The 20,710-nt window shown below is 48.2% G+C and overlaps 1 protein-coding gene across 2 annotated transcripts in view; it reads left to right on the top strand.

Annotated features, from left to right (window-relative positions):
* Positions 1–20,710, top strand: part of IMPA2 (inositol monophosphatase 2) — a 54,523-nt gene that overhangs the window by 13,001 nt on the left and 20,812 nt on the right. For both annotated transcript variants that reach the window (XR_011233595.1, XM_069468572.1), the window contains exons 2-5: positions 1,867–2,000; positions 9,504–9,608; positions 17,628–17,673; positions 19,557–19,665. Coding sequence is in view for 1 of the 2 variants with exons in the window: in XM_069468572.1 (XP_069324673.1) it covers positions 1,867–2,000; positions 9,504–9,608; positions 17,628–17,673; positions 19,557–19,665 (394 nt within the window). In the remaining variant the exon portion in view is untranslated. The remainder of the gene's footprint in view (positions 1–1,866; positions 2,001–9,503; positions 9,609–17,627; positions 17,674–19,556; positions 19,666–20,710) is intronic.

Below are 20,710 nucleotides of genomic sequence, written 5' to 3'. Positions count from 1 at the left end.
GTCTCACTCCAAATTGTCTGTGATGTGCAGCTGATATTTTTGCAACGAGGATTTTTTTTTTTTTTTTTTTTTTGAGACAGAGTCTTGCTCTGTTGCCCGGGCTAGAGTGAGTGCCGTGGCATCAGCCTAGCTCACAGCAACCTCAAACTCCTGGGCTCAAGGGATCCTCCTGTCTCAGCCTCCCCAGTAGCTGGGACTACAGGCATGTGCCACCATGCCCGGCTAATTTTTTTCTATATATATTTTTAGTTGGCCAGATCATTTCTTTCTATTTTTAGTAGAGACGGGGTCTCGCTCTTGCTCAGGCTGGTCTCGAACTCCTGACCTCGAGCGATCCACCCGCCTCGGCCTCCCAGAGTGCTAGGATTACAGGCGTGAGCCACCGCGCCTGGCCTGCAACGAGGATTTTTTAAAACCTGCCTGGGCTCTGGCGGTGGTGGGGGCAGGCACTGGGACGGGGCAGTGGGAAACAGCAGGTGAGGGGCATCGCGGGTGGGATGCTGGCATCTGGCTCCTCTTTTCTCTGGAACTGTGTCTGAGCTCCCCTCTCATCGTCATCGGGACAGCACAGGGCCTGCTGTGGAAGTTTGTCAAAAGCTCACAAAGGCCAGGTGAAGGGGCTCATGCCTATAATCTCAGCAGTTTGCAAGGCCAATGGGGGAGGATTGCTTGAGTCCAGGATTTTGAGACCAGCCTGGGCAACATAGCAAGACTCCATCTCTATAAAAAGTTTTAAAATTTGCCAGGTGTGGTGGTGCAGGTCTATAGTCCCAGCTACTCTGGAGGCTGAGGTGAGATCTCTTGAGCTCTGGAGTTTGAGGTTGCTGTGAGCTATGATCATGTCACTTTACTCCAGCCTGGATGACAGAGGGAGACCCTGTCTCTTAAAAAAAAAAAAAAAAAAAAAAAAAAAAAAAAAGTCTGGGTGGCTGGACAATTGAGAAGATACTCTTGAAAGAAATGTAGGATTTTTGGGTGGTAGACAGTTTTGGAGGAAAGATCTGAAGTGGTTTTTAGGGGCCTGTGTCATCACGATAAGGGAGACGTCAAGTTGTTACAACAGACAGAAATGGAGAAGAAAGGCTGGGTGGAAGTGAAGGTGGCTTTTTATTCTGCAAACTGAACTGGTCCTTCCTGAAGTGACTGATTAACCACCCTCCATCCCTTCCTGTTTGGGTCTCCAGGGTGTTCCTGGAGCTGCCTCTGTCTGGGCAGAGGCCCTGGTGCCCTGGGGCTGTCCCAGTCCTCGTCTTTATGGGTTAGACCGGTGTGTGGTGTGTGGTGTGTTGGCCGCTGCCCCTCTGCCCCCAGCAGCTCCTCCAGGCCGGCCCTGGGCCCTGACGGGCTTGCTCAGCGCGAACATGGCACTTTGGTTGCGAGGGCACGTCCCATTTCATTTGATACATAAAGTGAATTAGGGAAAAGAAGTTTTTACTTTACACTGAAATCTCCTGAATTCAAATTTATGAGATTATATGGGGCAAAGTTGTGTTACATCATCTTTTGGGGGGAAGTTTCTACAGATGAAGTTTCTTGCTCTTTTCAAAACCACCGTGTTTTTCTTTTCCTCCAAAGAAAAATTGTTTCACCCATAGGACAAAATAACTTCAAACAGTGAGTCTGTCTTGTAAAAAGAATAATGCTTTGGTGGAAACCCAGAGAGCCTTGGGTGTGACATTAAGCCCTGAGGTCTGTCAATGGTGGGAAAAGTAAGTGGCCCAGAGACCCGCACCCTCTGCCCCGTCCCCACCCCGTCCCCACTGCAGGCCGACCTCAGAGCCAGCCTCCAGGGCGGAGCGCTCGTCGTCGTGTGCCTGGGAGGGTGATGCTTGCAGGTTTAACCTGGCTCCTGTGCTTTTATTTCAGATCATCAGAAAAGCCCTCACTGAGGAAAAACGTGTCTCAACAAAAACTTCAGCTGCAGATCTTGTAACAGAAACGGATCACCTCGTGGAAAATTTAATTATTTCCGAGCTGAGAAAAAGGTTTCCTTCACACAGGTAGGTGTATTCCTCTTAGAAAACACTCAGGTGACACTCGCCGTCCTCGTAGAGAAGGCAGGGTCTGGCGCTGGGGGTTGCCATTTGTTGATGGGTCAGACTCGAAACCTTAAGCTCCACGGCCTGACCCCAGATCCCTCAGTGGCATAGTAAACAAGCTGACCCTGTTTTGTCTCACGCTGTCTCCCAGGCTGAAGTGCAGTGCAGCCTCGAACTTCTGGGCTCAAGCAATCCTCCCACCTCAGCCTCCTGAGTAGCCAGGACTATGCTACCACGCCTGGCTAATTTTTAAATTTTTTGTAGCGATGGGGTCTCACTGTGTTGCCCAGGCTGGTCTTGAACTCCTACTCTCCAGTGATCCTCCGGCCTTGGCCTCCCAAAATGCTGGGATTCTAGGTGTGAGCCACCACACCTGGCCCTGTTTTCATTCTTGTTACTATTGTCTTGACAGCTGGCGTCATGTCAACGTATCACCCTACAACTACTGAAAAGGCTCTACTTTGTACAGCACTCTGGGCAGGCTCCTGCCTCCCTGTGCTGAGCTGTTTGGTATTTCTGGAGGGGTTCAGTAGACGCATGCCCCACCCTCCAGAAGCCCAGAGCGGTGATGTTCCCTGGCCGCCCTCGCCTGCGCGGCTGCCGTGCCAGTGTTCCCAGGAGGGTGGGGCGCAGTGCGGACACCAGCCGTGTGGGGCTCCTTGCCAAGGCCACACCAGGCCTCTCCCCACAGGAGGGCTTTTCGAGGACGCCACTCTCCTCTTCCACTTTTTCGTTTGAGACTGGGTCTCACCACGTTGCCTGGGCTGGCCTGGAACTCCTGAGCGCAGGTGATCTTCCCATCTCAGCCTCCCAAGTATCGTCCTCTTCAGAGCAGATGGTTTTAACCTTTGTGGGATCACCCTGTGGAGAAGTCGATCTTTTCCCCTGAAAAATTAAAATATTTACATAGCGTTTTGCATACAGTTCAAGAGAGCCAGAGACTGCAGACTGAGACCTCTTCTTTAGCTCTGGGGGCTCTGAGACCCCTCCCTCCCTCCCAGAGTTCTAAAGGACAGATTTTGAAGAACAATACCTTGGATGCAACAGGTCTCTTTCCTTCCTCACGTAGACTCTCTTAAAATTGTTGGATTCCTAAAACCGGAATAGCAGTTATTGGATTTCTGGGCATCCGCTGTTGTAGCTGTCAGTTCAGGCTCACGCGGACGCAAGCAGCAGAGGCAGAAGGGGACGCAGGCCACAGAGGCAGAAGGGGACGCAGGCCCCGGAGGCAGAAGGGGACGCAGGCCGCGGAGGCAGAAGGGGACGCAGGCCCCGGAGGCAGAAGGGGACGCAGGCCCCGGAGGCAGAAGGCTGTCGCCCTCAGCATCTGCTCAGCACGGCAAGCCCAGTGCAGTCTTTTCCTGTGGTTGATTATATAAATGAAAGAACAAGCCTGTGCTAAAACACTGAGCCTCCTTTTTCTCGTTGTTTCCTTCTACCTAGTTAGGTTATCTCAGGATCACCTGCTCTCCCTTTGAAATTCTCTCTGCCAGGGGGCTGTGTTTGTTCTGTTGACAACCTTTGTGTTCAAGCTCTTAATTTCCTATTTCCTTATTAGGCTTGAAGTCACTATTTCTGGCATCTGGTATAAGATTTATAAGCTCTAAAATATTTGTGACTTTTAAAAACTTTTTAAAACCCAATTTTACTCACATGGCAGTGTCAGAAGAGGTTATCCTATAGGTGGCTCTTATTCTTTGAGAGGAAACACGCTACAGTAACCAGCCACCTAGTTTAGGTACTTCCTTGCCTGTTTTGGTCTGGAGGCTTCTGTGGCCATGACCACATGGCCGTGACAGAGGAGGGCTGGCTCATTTGCACGGGTCTGATGAAGGCAAGAGCAGGTGCAACGAAGCCGTCGGGGCTCTGGCGCGCTTTAACCGGATTACCCGGAAACTGCACTCAGACTGCACGCCCTGCTGTGTGTGTTGGTAGTGGTTGCCGGCGGTTTGGATCCAATATTGCTTAAATATGTGGACTCGATTCCGTTTGTGAAAGGCAAACGTAGATGCTCATGGCTGTATACACAGGGTAAAAGTTAATATATCATGGGGTAAGCCCAGGTGTCCGCACCTCCACCTGCAGCCTTAGGGTCGCCAGGGCCCGCTGGGCTTCAGAGCCTCTTGAGGAAACCATGGCCCAGAGCAGTGGCTCTTAGGTGGGGCATGTATCAGGCTCGCCTGGGGAGCACCCCCTGTGGGCTGGCACCAGGCCTCCATCTCTGAAAATGACCCCAGACATCTGTTCGAGAACCAATAATCGAGAGCCCTGGTTCCTACACACCATTCCATGAGCTCGTGTGGGCGGGACAGTCAGGGCCAGGGACTTTGGCTGCCCCAGGGTTAGCCCCAGGCTCCGTGTCACCCCTCATCCCTGGCTCTGAGGGTGAACGCTGGGCTGCAGGGAAGGCAGGCTGTCTTCCTGTTCTCTGCCGAGCTCGCCTCGAAAATTCAGATTAAAAAATTCAGATATGTTGTTTTTCAACATATCTATGTGAAGTGCGTTTTTTGCCAGTGACTAAGATTACAAAGAAAGTACTAGAATCTTGGACATTTAGTTGTTTTAGCTCACAGACATATTGATAGATTTGCAATGAGAAAAAATTGCATACATATTACAAAACAGTATATTGTAATGTTTCTGCTTTCTGAGTATTTAAATACAACTCCAAACAATATGTTTAATACACAGTTGCCTGTCATCCTTTTTTTGGAAAGACTTTTATTCTGAGCTTTGATCTTTCCTTATTTTCAGTCTTTTGTGATACTGTTAAAGATAAAGTATAGCTGTTTTGGTTTTTTTGTTTGTTTTTGTTTTGAGGCAGAGTCTCTGTCACCTGGGCTGGAGTGCAGTGGCATCATCATAGCTCACTGTAACCTCAGACTCCTAGGCTTCACCTGTTCTGCCCCAGCCTCCCAAGTAGCTGGGACTACAGGTATTTGCCACGGCACCTAGCTAAGTTTTCTATTTTTGGTAGAGACATGGTCTTGCTCCTGCTCAGGCTGGTCTCAAACTCCTGGCTTCAAGCGATCCTCCTGCCTTGGCCTCTCAGAGTGCTAGGATTACAGGTGTGAGCCACCCTGCCCGGCCTGTTTTGTTTTTAATACAATAAAAAACAACCTGATGCAGGTTCCCTGGTTTTATTATTTCATGTTATGCATCTGTGAAATCCAAAGTCTTGAGTCCCTGACCTGGAAGACCGGCATAGACCGAATCTGAGAACAGTCCGGTTCACACTTGCCTCTGGCTGTGGCCCTAGCAGCTCTGGCCGATCACTGCACTTCCCAGGGCCTCAAACTCCTCTCCTATGACAGAAGGACCCGACCAAGGTCCTCCCTAAGGCCCCAGCATCTGGCTCTAAACGTGCTGTGGTAACGACAGAAAGCAAACCAGCAAAGTAAGGCCAGGTTTTTACAGGTTGGGTCTTTGAGGTTTGTTGGATGCCTAAACCTGTTTTCAGTTGTGATTCTGAGTTAGATACAAATGTAGCTGCTCTGAAAATATTCTGTAGCATTGCTGAACTAGTATTGATATAAACCCTGTGCTTGTCCCCCTCTGCCGAGCAGCCTTGTCGGAGATCGTCTGGGTTGGCTCAGGCAAAGGACAAGCATGGCAGCCCTAGTGTAGCCCCCCGCCTCCTCCGCCCGGGGCCAGGGCCCTTTGTGAGCTGGTGCCCAGCGGTGTGCCTGGCGCAGTGCGGTGCCTGCTGATGCACCGGTCAAGCAAAACACCAGAGTCCTGGACATGGAAACACATTCCTGGCCACCACCAGCTAGACATTTGCTTCCAGTCGTTCTGCACTGGGCTCTTGTGTCACCTTCAGGCAGGAGCCTGTAGAACAGCTGGCAGGGACAGGGCAATGGCTTGTGAGGATGGGGCAGAGCAATGTTCGTCAACCACTTCATGGACTGATCCTGACCTTGTCACAGAGTAAACAGACTAAGTGGCCAGAAGAAAAGTCTTAGAGGCACTTGGCTGTCAAAATTACAAGGAGGGCCAGGTGTGGTGGCTCGTGCCTGCACTCCCAGCAACTTGGGAGGCTGAGGCAGGAGGATTGCTTGAGCCCAGGAGTTTGAGACCAGCCTGGGCAACATAGTGAAACCATATCTCCAGAAAAAACAAAAAATGAACAAAAAATTACAAGGGGGGTTTATTACAACTAATTTTTTTTTAAAGAAAGGAAATGGGTTAAATTAATGCAGTAGAATGCATTCTGACTTCTTACCAAACTTTTAACCTTAGTCTAGTTGCTGTTTCCTCTTGTCTATCGGATAGACTTAGGAAAGGTTCTTTTTGCTCCCTGAAGTTAGTCACATGCATTGTTTTTCTCTGTTTATGTTATGGATTTATGTAGATGTTCCAGTGACTTGTAGGAAGGCCTCTGTTATCTCATGCTTACCTGTGTGCGAGGCGGACTGTCTCCACTCCTCCTGCTCAGAGCTGTAGGATGTTCTTTCCTGTTCTGTAGGTATCAGCTTCCTACGTGAGAGAAATCAGGTTTAAGTAAATAAAAATTGCACATCCCTCCCCACATACGAGGGACATATTTTTGGTGCCTCCAAAGACTGGACGTGGTCCACGCCTCTGCTGCCTTCAGGGGCCCTGCCCACAATGCTGCCCACAGGTATGAGGCCAGGAGGGCCCGAGGGATGTTCATTCCATCTTTCTGATGAGCAGGTGGGCTCATGAGCAGAAGGTACAGAGGTGGGCAGAGAGGAGGAGAACTCCAGGGCATGAATTATCAACTGCTGAAAAGTCCAGCACTCAGTGTGGGCACTTTGATTATTCCCATCAAAAATATTATGCAAGCCAGGTGGGATGGCTCACGCCTGTAATCCTAGCACTCTGGGAGGCTGAGACGGGAAGATCGCTCGAGGTCAGGAGTTCGAGACCAGCCTGAGCAAGAGAGAGCTCCATCTCTACTGCAAATAGAAAATACTATCTGGGCGTGCTGGCGCATGCCTGTAGTCCCAGCTACTCAGGAGGCTGAGGCGGGAGGATCACTTGAGCCCCGGAGTTGGAGGTTGTAGCGAGCTATGATGATGCCACTGCACTCCAACCTGGGAGACAGGGCAAGACTCTATATCAAAAAAAAAAAAAAAAAAAATACGCAGAGCAGAAGCTTTGTTAACAGGAGCATTATGGATACTGCTATGAAAACAAGTTGCTTGGTGACCTCCACCTGCACATTTGGCACATGAACAGACAGAGCTCACAGCCCTGAGTGTCCCAGAAGCCCCTCCATATGCTGGGTGGGTGGCCTGAGTGCTGCAGGCTGTGCGTTCTGGCAGACCTGGGTGCTAATGCCTGCAGACACGCGCCCCCTCCTCTTCCATGGCACCCAGCAGCTACCTCTCAAACTCTCCAATTTCCTACTTGAAATCAGATTTAAAAAGGAGAAGAATTGTGCATTTCCTCCTCAGCTTCCTGGGAACTTATCTTTGCATGTGAGTCATTTCTAGGCCCTTCTGGACTTGAATCATGTCTTTTCACTGCTTTGTCAACCTTGTGCCCACCTCAAGCTTTGGCACTTGCTCCTTGTATATGTGTGCTTTTAGGATGTGGACCTTTGTCTTTAAAAACATAATTGCAAGCCATCTCAGGGGAGGAAAATCACGCAGCTACAGAAGACGACATCAAGGCGTGTATTTCCAGATCATTTACCTATAAAATGAGGGGCTGTGTGCATGCAGTGTGCAAACTTCATGACCCGTGAGGATGGTCCCAGTGTGGTTGGGGGACCAGGATGCTTATGGCACATGTGGCAGCTCCGTGAGCATGGTGAAGGGACATGGAACACATGCTGCTGTCTCTGAGCGCCACGGCTGAGGACAGCACTGCTCTGCAGAGCTGCGTCTACACGCCAGCGTGGCAGCCGCTCGCCCCATGGACTGCAGAGCACTTGAAGGTGGCCCGTGAGACGCAGGAGCTGCGGTCATAATGTTACTTAACTTCAATGTAAACCGCCACACGTCGCCAGTGGCTGCTGTAATGGGCAGGGCAGTTACAGAGGTCTCCACTGGAGTCTCTCCATTCACGATGACATCTTGTCAACCTCATCTGCAAGTGCATTGATGCCAGGTCTTAGGTTCCTATAGGGAAGTGGCTTCCAGAAGCGCTTCGAGGCGAGGGCCAGGCAGCCCCTGACCATGATGGGTAACACACCAGACATTGGCAATAGGACACGAGGCATTTCTTGTGTTTTCACTCACGTTTCCTGCTTAGTAAGATGTATTCTCCGCAGGCCTCCTTTTCCTCTAGAGCACACATGAACATGGCACGAGAACCTGATAGGACACCTCTCAGCAAGGCCGCGTGTCCTGCACAAAGCACACCTTTGCCCAGTGCCTGCCAGGGCCCCGCCCTCGCAAACCTGGCACGGTTCTGGACACGCACCAGGCGCGCTCTGTGCCAGGCGCCGTCCTATATGCTGTGGGTGTTTTCTTCAACCCCAGGACTCTCTGGGAGGGTAAGCGGCAGCCAGCTCCGCAGGGACCGGCCGGCAGGGGCAGGAGGTGCCCTCCCTGGGGTGTGGCAGCGTGCAGCGGGGAGGGGCGCAAAGGGCAGGATGAGGGCGACTCGCCCAGGGTCCGGCCTGAGCAGTGGGTGCCTGGTGACGCGATTTGCTGAGGCAGGGACAAGTGGAGGAGACCAGGAGTTCCCTTCTGCGGAGGTTAATCTTGAGATGGCGGTTGTCTTGGTCAGTTCCTCATGGGACAGGTGGCACAGTCAGATGAGGATAGGTTGGGGACATGTTTGCAGAGGGCGCCTTACAAAGGAGGGGTTCGCACAAGGCCCACTACAGAGAGGCCACAGGGAGTGTTCCTGGAGGAGGAGGGAGCGTCCTTCCCCCGCAGCCTGCCCCGGCCTGCTCCCAAAGGAAGCCAGAGGCCAGGGTAGGAGGCGTCTTTGGAAACAAGATGGCGGGGGCTGCTGCTGTCACCTGTGTCTGCAGTTCAGGGGATGCCAAGCTGGGAACACACCTGGGCAGTGTCAGTTGCAGGTGACATTTAACCCCTCGGTGCCTAGGTCCCAGCACTGCCGGGAGGAGGGCTGAAGCCGGAGTCCCGGGCCCGCCCGCAAGCCCGCGTCCTGCACACTGCGCTCTGCGTCTCCCATCGGCCTCTCTCCAGACCGAAGTTAAAGGAGAGTCTGGCTTTGCTCCGTCGCTGTTTCCCCGTGTTCGTCACTCTTCTCTGCCTGCCCTGCTCGGATTCCCCGAGCTCTTCCAAAGCCCCCGACGCTGAGGACTTGCTCTGGTTTCCAAGCCCCGCTGAGGGGGCAGACTGGCAGACATGGCAAAGCGGGTGGTCTTTCAACGACGCTGCCTCTGTTGGACCTGGAGAGACCACAGTGAAATCTGTTCCCTGTGCCTACTTTCCCTGTAGCGGGACTGGAGGCACTTTGAGGTGAATTGTTCTGCGTTCTCGGTGCGTTTTCTCAGCCTGAGCTCCTCCGCTGCAGGTTCATTGCAGAAGAGGCCGCAGCCTCTGGGGCCAAGTGTGTGCTCACCCACAGCCCGACCTGGATCATCGACCCCATCGACGGCACCTGCAACTTTGTGCACAGGTAAGCGGAAGCAGGGAGCACCTCCACCGGGGGCTTGGCCCGTCCTCTTCTGTGGGCTTTTGCCTTTTCAAAAGCAGCGTTTTTAAGGCAGGAGTACATAAACAAACCTATGGTCGGTTTATAGTGTCAGTAAAAAGATCAGATCTTGATATTTCTGAAATAAGGTTTTATATTTATGAGAGGCTCTTGGAGGGTGTACTTGTTTAAAAACTGTGTGTTTGTTATGTTAAAAATGTTGGGTTGCGTTTAAGAAGGACCCTTCAAGGAGATCCCCGGAGAGGCAGGCAGAGTTGCTCCGTGAAGCCTGTGCTGACCGGCAGCGGCAGAGCCCGAGGTGTAGCGAGTGGCACGTGACAGGTGCGATCCGAGAGCCACCTTTGGGCGCACGTGAGAGCAAACCTTGTGGTTACAGAAAGCAGGAGGCTTGGGGAGCCCACAGGAGCTGTGGAAGGAGGTGACGGGAATGGAGCTACAAAGCTGGGGAGGTGACAGGGAGGAGACGGGGACACAACCACAGGTGCTCTCTGATGGCTGGGGAGGTGGTGGACCTGCAGGCTCCTGTCCAGGGCCATGCACAGGTGGCTGAGGGCCTGGGGCACGGAATGAGAGGCCAAGTCCACAGAGGGCGGTTCTCTGACTTGAGCGTGCCAAGAGCCCTGCAGGTTCCCATTCCCTGGGGCGGGGCGGCCCACTGCTCACAGTTCCCACAGGCCACGCCAGCACTGCCAGACCACAGGTGGCAGTGAGAAGTGAGAGCAGAGCCGGGCTGTGGGGTTCCTCGCACCCAGTGCCAGCCTTTGTTTTTTCTCTAATGCTCCATTGATATTTAAAGTGTGTAAAGCAATTCTGAGTACCATGGTAAGCATAGCCTTTTCATAGGTGAGGGTCACCTTGAGAATGCAGTCATGCCTGCACAGGTGACGCTTTTTAGGCACTGGAGTACTGTGTCACCAGGCTGTCATTTCAACTGAAGTGTGACCCCCAGGGTGAATGTCACAAGGGGAGCACCCGTGACTCTGTCCCGCATGTCGCTCCAGGGTGCGCATGTCGGGCATGTGGTGGGCTACGCACCGCCCCAGAGTGAAGGCCACACGTCCATCTGAGGGTCTTCCCAGAGTACCAGAGCCACGGTTGCCAGTACTTCCCTCTGCAGCCCTTGGGGAATGGCCAGAGAGGCTGCTTGGAGGAGAACATCAGTTTCAGAACAGACTCCGGTGTGGTGTGGACAGTTCCAGAGCACCAAGGGCCTGCAGTGCAGAAGAGAAAGCTCTTCTGAGCGTCGGCGGCTGCTCCGGGAGCCAGCAGGCCAACGCTTAGCATTTTGGAGCCCCGCACACCCGCCGTCAGGGTGGCATTGTGTGCAGCTGGCTTCTCATTTTTCCTGTCAGCCTGCCGTACCCAGACTATCCTCATTCCCACCTGCTTTTTATTTCATTTCAGAGTATTACAGGGATATAAATGTTTTGGTTACATAAATTATAAGTGTGCCCATCCCCCAGATAGTGTGTGTTGTACCCGTTAGGTGTGAATTTACCCATCCCCTCCTCACCTTCCCACCTACTTGATTTCCAATGAGTTTTATTTCCATATGTGCACATAAGTGTTGTTCGATTAGTTCCGATTTGATGGTGAGTACATGTGGTGCTTGTTTTTCCATTCTTGCGACACTTCACTTAGTAGAATGGGTTCCAGTTCCATCCAGGATTATATAAGAGGTATTAGATCGCCATTGTTTTTTGTGGCTGATTAGTACTCCATGGTATACATATACCACATTTTATTAATCCACTCGTGTATTGATGGGCACTTGGGTTGTTTCCACATCTTTGCAATTGTGAATTGTGCTGCTATAAACATTCAAGTGCAGATGTCCTTTTTATGGAATGTCTTTTTTACCCTTGAGTAGATGCCCAGTAATGGGATTGCTAAATCAAACGGTAGTTCTACTTTTAGCTCTTTGAGGTAGCTCCATATTGCTTTCCACAGAGGTTGTACTAGTTTGCAGTCCCACCAGCAGTGTATGAGTGTTCCCATCTCTCTGCATCCATGCCAATATTTATTGTTTTGGGACTTTTTGATAAAGGCCATTCGCACTGGGAATAAGTGATATCTCATTGTGGTTTTGATTTGCATCTCCCTGATGATTAGAGGTGTTGAGCATTTTTTTCATATTTTTGTTGGCCATTAGTCTATCTTCTTTTGAAAAGTTTCTGTTCATGTCTTTTGCCCACTTTTTGGTAGGGTTGTTTGATTTTTTCTTGCTGATTTTCCTGAGTTCTATACAGATTCTAGTTATCAGCCCTTTATCAGATGGGTAACATGCGAATATTTTCTCCCATTCTGTAGGTTGTCTGTTTGCTCTAGTGATAGTTTCCTTGGCTGTGCAGAAGTTTTTTAAATTTGATCAGGTCCCATTTATTTATTTTTGTTGTTGCTATGATTTCTTTTGGGGCCTTCTTCATAATTCTTTGCCTGGGTTAATATCTATAAGAATTTTTCCAACATTTTCTTCTAGAATTCTTATAGGTTCATTCCTTAGATTTAAGTCTGTCATCCATTGTGAGTTGACTTTTGTGAGAGGTGAAAGGTGCGAATGCTGTTTCAGTCTTCTACATGTGGCTATCCAATTTTACCAGCACCATTTATTGAATAGGGATTCTTTTCCCCAGTCTGTGTTTTTGTCTGCTTTGTCAAAGATCAGATGGCTATATGAGGATGATTTTATATCTAGGTTCTCTGTTCTGTTCCATTGGTCTATGTCCCTTGTGCCAATACAATGCCGTTGATTACTATAGCTTTGTAGTATAGCTTGAAGTCTGGTAAAGTGCGCCTCCTAATTTGTTCTTTTTGCTTAAGGTTACCTTGGCTATTCAGGCTGTTTTCTGGTTCCATACAAAGCATAGAGTTATTTTTTCTAGATGTGAGAAAAATGACATTGGTATTTTAATGGGGATGGCATTGAATCTGTAAATCACTTCAGGTAATATAGACATTTTAACAATGTTGATTCTGATGATCCATGAGCATGATATGTTTTCCTATTTGTTTAAATCCTTGCAGTTTCCTTCCTCAGTGTTTCATAGTTCTCCCTGTATAGGTCTTTTCCTTCCTTGGTTAAATATATTCCTAGGGATTTTATTTTCTTTGTTGCTATTGTGAAAGGTATTGAGTCTTTGATTTGATTCTCAGCTTGACTATTGTTGGCATATAGAAATGCTACTGATTTGTGTACAATGATTTTGTAACCTGAGACTTTTCTGAATTTACTTATCAATTCCAGGAATCTCTTGGCAGAATCTTTGGAGTTTTTTAGATATAAGATCATATCATCAGTGAAGAGTGACAGTTTGACCTCTTCTTTCCCCTTTTGGATATCCTCAATTTTTTTCTCTTGTCTGATTGCTCTGGCTAGGACTTCTAGCACTATGTTGAATAGAAATGGTTAAAAAAAAAAAAAAAGTCAACCTTGTCTGGGTCTAGTTCTAAGTAGGAATGCTCTCAATTTTTCCCCATTCAGTATGATGTTGGTTATGGGTTTGTCATATATGGCTTTTATAATTTTGAGGTATGTCCCATCTATGCCTATTTGGTTAAGAGTTTTTAATCATAAAAGGGTGCTGAATTTTGTCAGATCCTTTTTCTGCATCTGTTGAGAGGATCACATGGTCTTTGTTTTTGCTTTTATTTATGTGGTGCATCACATTTGTAGATTTGCGTATGTCGAACCATCCTTGCATCTTTAGGATGAAGTCCATCTGGTCATGGTGGATTATTTTTTTGATGTGCAGCTGAATTCGGTTTGCTGGGATTTTACTGAGAATTTTTGCCTCTATATTCATAAGGGATATCAGTCTGTAGTTCACTTTTTTTTTTTTTTGCTGTGTCCTTTTCTGGTCTTGGTATCAAGGTGATATTAGCTTTATAAAATGAGTTGGGGAGGATTCTTTCCTACTCGATGTTATGAAATGATTTCTGCAGTATAGGTACCAGTTCTTCTTTGTAGGTCTGGTAAAATTCTGATGTGAAACCATCTGGTCTGGGACTTTTTTTTTGTTGGAAGATATTTTATTGATGCTTCAGTTTTGTTACTTGATATCGGTCTGTTCAAGAATTCTATTTCTTCCTGATTGAGCCTAGAGAGGTTGTATGTTTCCAGGAATTTGTCCATTTCCTCAATGTCTTCAAGTTTATGTGCATAAGAGATTTTTATAGTATTCAAAGGTGATATTTTGTATTTTCATAGTATCAGTTGTAATTTCTCCTTTTTCATTTCTGATTGAGCTTATTAGGGCCCTTTCTTTTCTGTCTCTGGTTACAATCTAGTGAGAGGCCTGTCGATTTTGTTTATCTTTTCAAAGAATCAACTTTTTGTTTTATTAATCTTCTGTGTAATTGTTTTGGAATCGATTTCATTTAGTTCTGCTCTGACCTTAATTGTTTCTTTTCTTCTGCTAGGTTTAGGATTGGTTTTCTTTTCCTTTTCAAATTCCTTAAGATTATTCATTAGATTGTTGATTGTGATCTTTCTGTCTTTTGGACATAGGCATTTAAGGCTATGAATTTTACTCTTAGGACTGCTTTTGCCCCCTTTGTCATTTAGTTTAAAGAATCTTTTGATTTCCATCTTAATTTCCTCTTTGACCCAATAATCATTCAGCAGTAGGTTGTTTAATTTTCATGACTTTGTGTAGAGTTGAATTTTTCTGTTGGAATTGATTTCTAATTTTATTTCACTGTGGTCTGAGAGATACATGGTATAATTTCTATCTTTTAAGGTTTGTCAGGACATGTTTTGTGGCCTAGGATTTGATCAATCTTAGAATATACTCCATGAGCTGCTAAGAAGAATGTACATTCAGTAGTTTGGGGGTAAAATGTTCTGTAAATGTCTGTTAGGCCCATTTGTTATAGAGTCTTTTTTAAGTTCATTGTTTCTTTGTTTATTTTCTGTTTGGAGCATCTGTTTCATTCTGTCAGAGGGATGTTGAAATCCCTGGCTATTTTAATGCTGCTGTTTATCATTTTGTTTAGATCAAGTAGGATTTGCTTTATGAATCTGGGTGTACCTGTTTTAGGTACATCGATATTTAGGATTCTTCTGTCTTCTTGTTGAATTGTTCCCTTCACCATTATATAATGACTGTCTTTGTCTGTCTGTAGTTTTGTTGATTTGAAGACTATGTTAGCTGATACGAGAATGGCTACACCAGTTTTCTTTTGGTTTCCATTTGCATGGAATATTGTTTTCCATCCCTTTACCTTGAGTCTGAATGAGTCCTTGTGGGCTAGATGCATTTCCTGGAGACAACAGACACTTGGCTTGTATTTTTTATCCATTCATCCAACCTATGTCTCTTCAGTGGGAGTCTAAACCATTTACATTTATTGAAAGAATTGATAAATGGGGTGGATTTCTGTTTATCCTTTTGGGTAGACCCTTATTGCCTTGTTTTACTGCTTGAGCCATTGTGATATCTGGGCTCTGACCTTTAGCTTTTGGATGGTTTTACACTGGTGGCTGTTTGTTGTGCTTGACCAGTGTATAATGCAGATCTGAGTACTTCCTGCAAGGCAGGTCTGGTCTTGAGAGATTCCCTCAGCATTTGCTTGTCTGAGAGTCTTTATTTCTCCCTCATACAAGAAACTTTGTGTTGCAGAATACAAAATTCTAGGCTGGCCATTATTCTGTTTGAGAAGACTGAAAATGGGACCCCAGCCCCTTCTGGCTTGTAAGGTCTCAGTTGAGAAGTCTGCAGTTAGTCTTACAGGTTTTCCTTTGTAAGTTACCTGATGCTTTCACCTTACGGTTCATAGGAGTTCCTCTTTTGTGTTAACTTTGGCCAGTCTGATGACTGTATGTTGTGGTGATTGCCTCTTGGTGATCAATCTCCCAGGAGTCAGTTGTGCTTCTTGAACCTGGATGTCCAGATTTCTAGCAAGACCTGGGAAATTTTCCTCAAGTATTACCTCAAATAGGTTTTCTAGCTCTTGTGTATTTTCTTCTTCACCCTCAGGGATGCCTATAATTCTTATGTTAGACCTCTTTACATAATCCCACATTTCTTGTAGGCTTGCTTTGTTCCTCTTATTACTCTTTTCTTTCTCTTTGATTGACTTGTTTAATTCAAAGGCATTGTCTTCTAGCTCTGAGATTCTTTCTTCTGCCTGATCTAGCCTACTCCTAAGGCTTTCCACTGTGTTTTATATTTCCTTGAATGATTTTTTCATTTCCAGAAGCTCTGCTTGATTTTTTTTTAATAATTCAATTTCTTTAGTGAATTTTTCATTCATTTCCTGTGTTGTTTTTGTGGTTTCTTTGTGTTGGGTTTCTCTTTTCTCTTGTATTTCATTGAGCTTCCATATAATCCATATTTGAAATTATTTATTAGTCATTTCAATATTCTCATGTTGGTTGGTTTCCATTGATACGGAGTTATTGTTTTCTTTTGGGGGTGTCCTTTCACTCTGATTTTTCATGTATCTGGAGATCTTTTGGTGATTCTTTCTCATCTGGAGCAGCTTTTGCTTATTTTTGGGTTTTCTTTTGATCAGATAATGGCACACCCAGTTTAATCTCTGAGACAGTGGGTGGTGCTTGTTTTTTTTTTTTTTTTTTTTTTTTTGAGACAGAGTCTCACTCTGTTGCCCAGGCTAGAGTGAGTGCCGTGGCATGAGCCTAGCTCACAGCAACCTCAAACTCCTGAGCTCAAGCGATCCTCCTGTCTCAGCCTCCCGAGTAGCTGGGACTACAGGCATGCACCACCATGCCCGGCTAATTTTTTCTATATATATTTTTAGCTGTCCATATAATTTCTTTCTATTTTTAGTAGAGATGGGGTCTCGCTCTTGCTCAGGCTGGTCTCGAACTCCTGAGCTCAAACGATCCGCCCACCTCGGCCTCCCAGAGTGCTAGGATTACAGGCGTGAGCCACCGCGCCCGGCCTGTGGGTGGTGCTTGTGGGTGAGATTCAACTACACCCTGTATGATTGAGTCAATAAATGCTGTAAAGGGTGTGCAGATTTACCTCCCTGTCAATAGGTTGTGCTTGCTGAAAGGAACAAGCTACAATGTTGTTTTTGGGTCCTGTGGCGGCTCTAGTCCCTCCAGAGAAGCACTTGATTGCCCCAGGTGGTGGGTGGGGCCCTGGAGCTTGAGTTGTGTCCTTATTCTCCCTGCCACAGCAGAGGCGGGTAGGCAAGTGAGGCTGGGCTGGATGGGGCTGGTTTGGGTGAGCTTGCCCCCAGGCTCAGCCAAAGCTGGCAAGAGATCCTTCTTGCTGGACTCCAAGCCTCTCAGTGGTTGATCTTTGCCAATATCCTGCTCCTTTGTGTTCTCCTACTTCTGGGGGCTAGAAGTCCAAGATCAAGGTGCCAGTGGGGTTGATTACTTTTGAACCTCTCTTGTTCCCACCTGTTTTTAACCTCTGATGATCTTCACATAAAGGAGGGATTATCCTGAGGACATTGAACAGCAACAACAAAATCTCCAAATAAAACCACAGGCAAACTGTGACGTGAAAACCATCCTTGTGCCTCTGTAGCTCACCCTGCTGGCTGCTTGGGTGTTAAGCAGGGACAGGGACAGGGACAGGGTGTAGGTGGTGCCAGCTGTGTCCTGTGGCTCAGAATCAGCCCCATGGGGAGGCTGTGGCACCTTTCAGGCACCCCATGCCCCACCTGGTACAGGGGCCTGACCTTTTGGGAGGACTCTGCTGTCGCTTTGGGTCTCTGAGAACCAGGAAACTGATTATTCAAATCCAAATTGGGTATCAGAGGGTCATTGTTTTATTGCATCAGCCTCATGTGACTTTCAAGGTTATCTGTCGTACCACATGATCAGCTAAGTCTGTTTGTCTTGGAAGCAGTTAGTGAAACAATAGGAAGTCGTTTTTTAAAAACCAAGCCACCCAGGGTGTAGAAAGGTCCTTGTGTGCCCTGGATGAGCTGCACAGCACACGCAGGCTCCTGAGAGCTGGTGTTCCTATTTCAGGATGTAAACTGTTCTGTTTGCCTTTGCAGGTTCCCAACCGTGGCAGTCAGCATTGGCTTTGCCGTTCACCAAGAGGTAGGCGATGTGGCCCAGGGTCCCCGAGGGCCTCGTCCTTCTTCCCACTTCAGCCTCTGCTTGTTTTGCTGTCTGTCCTGTGCTTCTACCATGACTGGTGGATCCAAGTCTGGTTCCCAAATCTGAGAAAGTAAACAAGCACAAACCGGTTTGGGGGTGTGCCGGTGTGGGGCCAGCCCTCACCCCGCAGGAGGCTGGCCCTGGCCTCCGAGTGGTCTTCCCATGATGCTGCCTTGGAAGCGGAATTTCTGAGTTAGTCTCGGTCCGAGTCAGTCTCCATCTGACCCCTAGAGCGTGTGATCTAGTCACAACAAAAAGGAGCTCATATTTTTGGAGAACGTTTTTAATCCCAATATTCTATTAATTCTTTATCTTCCTCTGGCTGTTAGTATGAGAACGTGGCTCTTCCAAGGTTCCCATAGACCTTCTGAACTCCAATGTCATGGGTCCTGCGTGGAAGGCATGGGACTGAGGTTTAAGCTTTATTAGCCAATTCAAGCAGCAACGCTTAGAAGAGCCTTCGTTTCTCTGTAGTGAAAACAGTTTTATTTGAGTGGGTCTCCCCAGCGTGACCCTCCTTCAGAACAGCATTTGTTCATGCTAATCCTCGGTCTCAGTATATATTGCCTAGCGTGGGCACCGAGAGAAGTTTACACCCATCTCAGAATACTTAAGTCAAAGATAAGTAAGAATTTTAATATTGAAATCTGGGTAAGGACTTAATTACTGACTTGTTTCTTTGCTAAGTGTCAGGAAGCCCTGTGTGGGAAGCTGAGCCATACTTTAGGGAGACAATTGATGTCCGTGACCAAGATCTTCCCAGTGACCGGGGGAGGGGCTGCTGGGACGGCTGGCCGGGGCCTCAGCCCCTTTGTGGGTCGCTGTGTCTGTTCTGTTCCCAGTGACTGAGCGGGGAGGTACTCCCCCTTCTCCCAGGTCTGGGTCCCCTCACAGGCCCTCAGAGACCAGCACAATTCTAGGCTTGACCTGGATTTGCAGAGCCCTTTAAAGCCAGGGCCCCGGGAAGGGAGGAGGATGATTAAGTATCGCTAGAAACTGCAGGCTCTCAGCCTGAATGGCCCCCTCCCAGAAACCAGCCCGTTTTCTGTAGGTCGGGGCCTCCATCGGTTCAGCTCGCCCCAGGGCCAGCCACGGCTTTCCTAAGGCATCTGGCCTGAGTCTTCATTTTCCAGAGAGATGGACACTTGGCCGACCCCCACGCCAAGCATGCGCGCTCTTGTTAATCCTGAGTCGTGAAGAGTAGGAAGAGGAAAGGCAACAAAGGCCCGAGGGTAGGAGGCTGCATCTTTTCACACTGACCCCTTCATTTTGCTGTTTCTTGTTGGGAAGGTGGCATCTGACCTTTGTCACCACTTACAGCAGCAAGGCTGCCGCTTAGTGCTCTGCCCTGCAGGGACGAAGGCCCGGGGCTTGGTGTGTCGTTTCTGTCTTTCCGGGGCTGCCCTTGGGTTTTCAGATGTCTTCATTCTTCACACATCAGCAATTCTGAGGATGTCTTATGGGGTTTGGAGTCACAAGTAGCCTTTTTTTCCCAGTAAAAAAGAGCTTTCTAAAGAATTAAACTTTTCCAATAACTTTTGGTGACTAATGTACGATTATGATTGTTAATTTTTAATATAGTTGTTAGTCTTAATATATTTTAAAATGTAGTTATTTAACAAAAGAAAACTTTTTTTCATGTCCAGGTCTAGTTTTAAATCTAGACACTGATTTTCTTCAGTTCCTTTTTGAAAGGTAATTTCTGTCTCATCATACTGCGTTCATCTTAACGCCTAGAGCAGCCTTCATCTTTGAATCACTGTGTTTTTTCCGTGTCAAATGAGTGAACCACATTTGTTTTCTGTCCTGCTCTGCGCCCGCAGCTCGAGTTCGGAGTGATTTACCACTGCACGGAGGAGCGACTGTACACGGGCCGGCGAGGCCGGGGCGCCTTCTGTAACAGCCAGCGGCTCCAGGTCTCCAGAGAGACAGGTGGGGCTTCGCGGGGCTCATCTCAGGTCATTCTGATGGAGGCGTGTGAATGGAAAATGCCGAAGTCACCGTCACGTGGGGTGGTGGTGGCAATCTCCCGCTGATGCTTTCATCTCTTCTTAGGGACATCATGTCCCTGACGGACGGAAGTCGAGCCAGTTCCGTATCTTGATGTGTTTGGTGATATGGCCAGGAGCTTTAAATAGTCTCACATCCTTCATCCTTAAGGCTGAGAGGACTCTGGTCACAGTTAGGATTGGTCTGGTGGGACTGGGTGAGCAATGCAGGGCCAAGGACAGGCAGAAGCATGCTCTAGCCCTCAGGTGCCCAGGTGCACCTCGGTGGTCCTGATGTCACCCAGGTGACGTTACCCAGGTGCAGTCTGGGGCTCCCTGGGTTTAGACTAACAGCATTTGGCTTCAGTTTCTGTGAGAAGCGGCAGCCTCGGGAGTGAGTTCCATAAACAAGTGGTGTTTCCACGCACCTTGGACCCTGTGGCTATGGCCTGCCCTGATTTCCTTGGAGCAGAGCCTCAGGGACATCCCGTAGCTCTTAGGAAGGGGCCAGTGGCCGTGCACGGTGGCACACACCTGTAATCCCAGTGCTTTGGGGGGCTGAGGCTCACCTGAGCCCAGGAGTTCAAGGCTGCAGTGAGCTGTGATGATGCCACCGCACTCTAGCCAGGGTGACAGAGTGAGACCCTGTATCAAAAATATATAGCTAGCTAGCTAGATGATAGATTGATAGATAGAAGATAGACCGGTTGATAGAGGATTAGATAGAAGGGGCTCCTGTTGCACCCGCACTGTGTGCAGCCGCCTGTCACGAGCAGCAGGCCCACTTAGGGTTCCCACTGACTTTCTTTGGCCTTTCTCCCATGTTGATTAAACCAGTGCTATTTTATTGCATTGTGAGATAGGTATGTCCTGTAGAGCTGTGGTCCCCAAGCCCTGGGATGGGGACGGGTCCTGTCCGTGCCTGTCAGGGACTGGGCTGCCGAGCTCTGCCGCGTGCCCTTCCTCCCCACCCCGTGCGTGGAAAACTG

This window comes from Eulemur rufifrons, chromosome 5 (assembly GCF_041146395.1).
Source record: "Eulemur rufifrons isolate Redbay chromosome 5, OSU_ERuf_1, whole genome shotgun sequence".
Classification (NCBI taxonomy): domain Eukaryota; kingdom Metazoa; phylum Chordata; class Mammalia; order Primates; family Lemuridae; genus Eulemur; species Eulemur rufifrons.
This window is presented reverse-complemented; position numbering and strand designations above follow the sequence as displayed.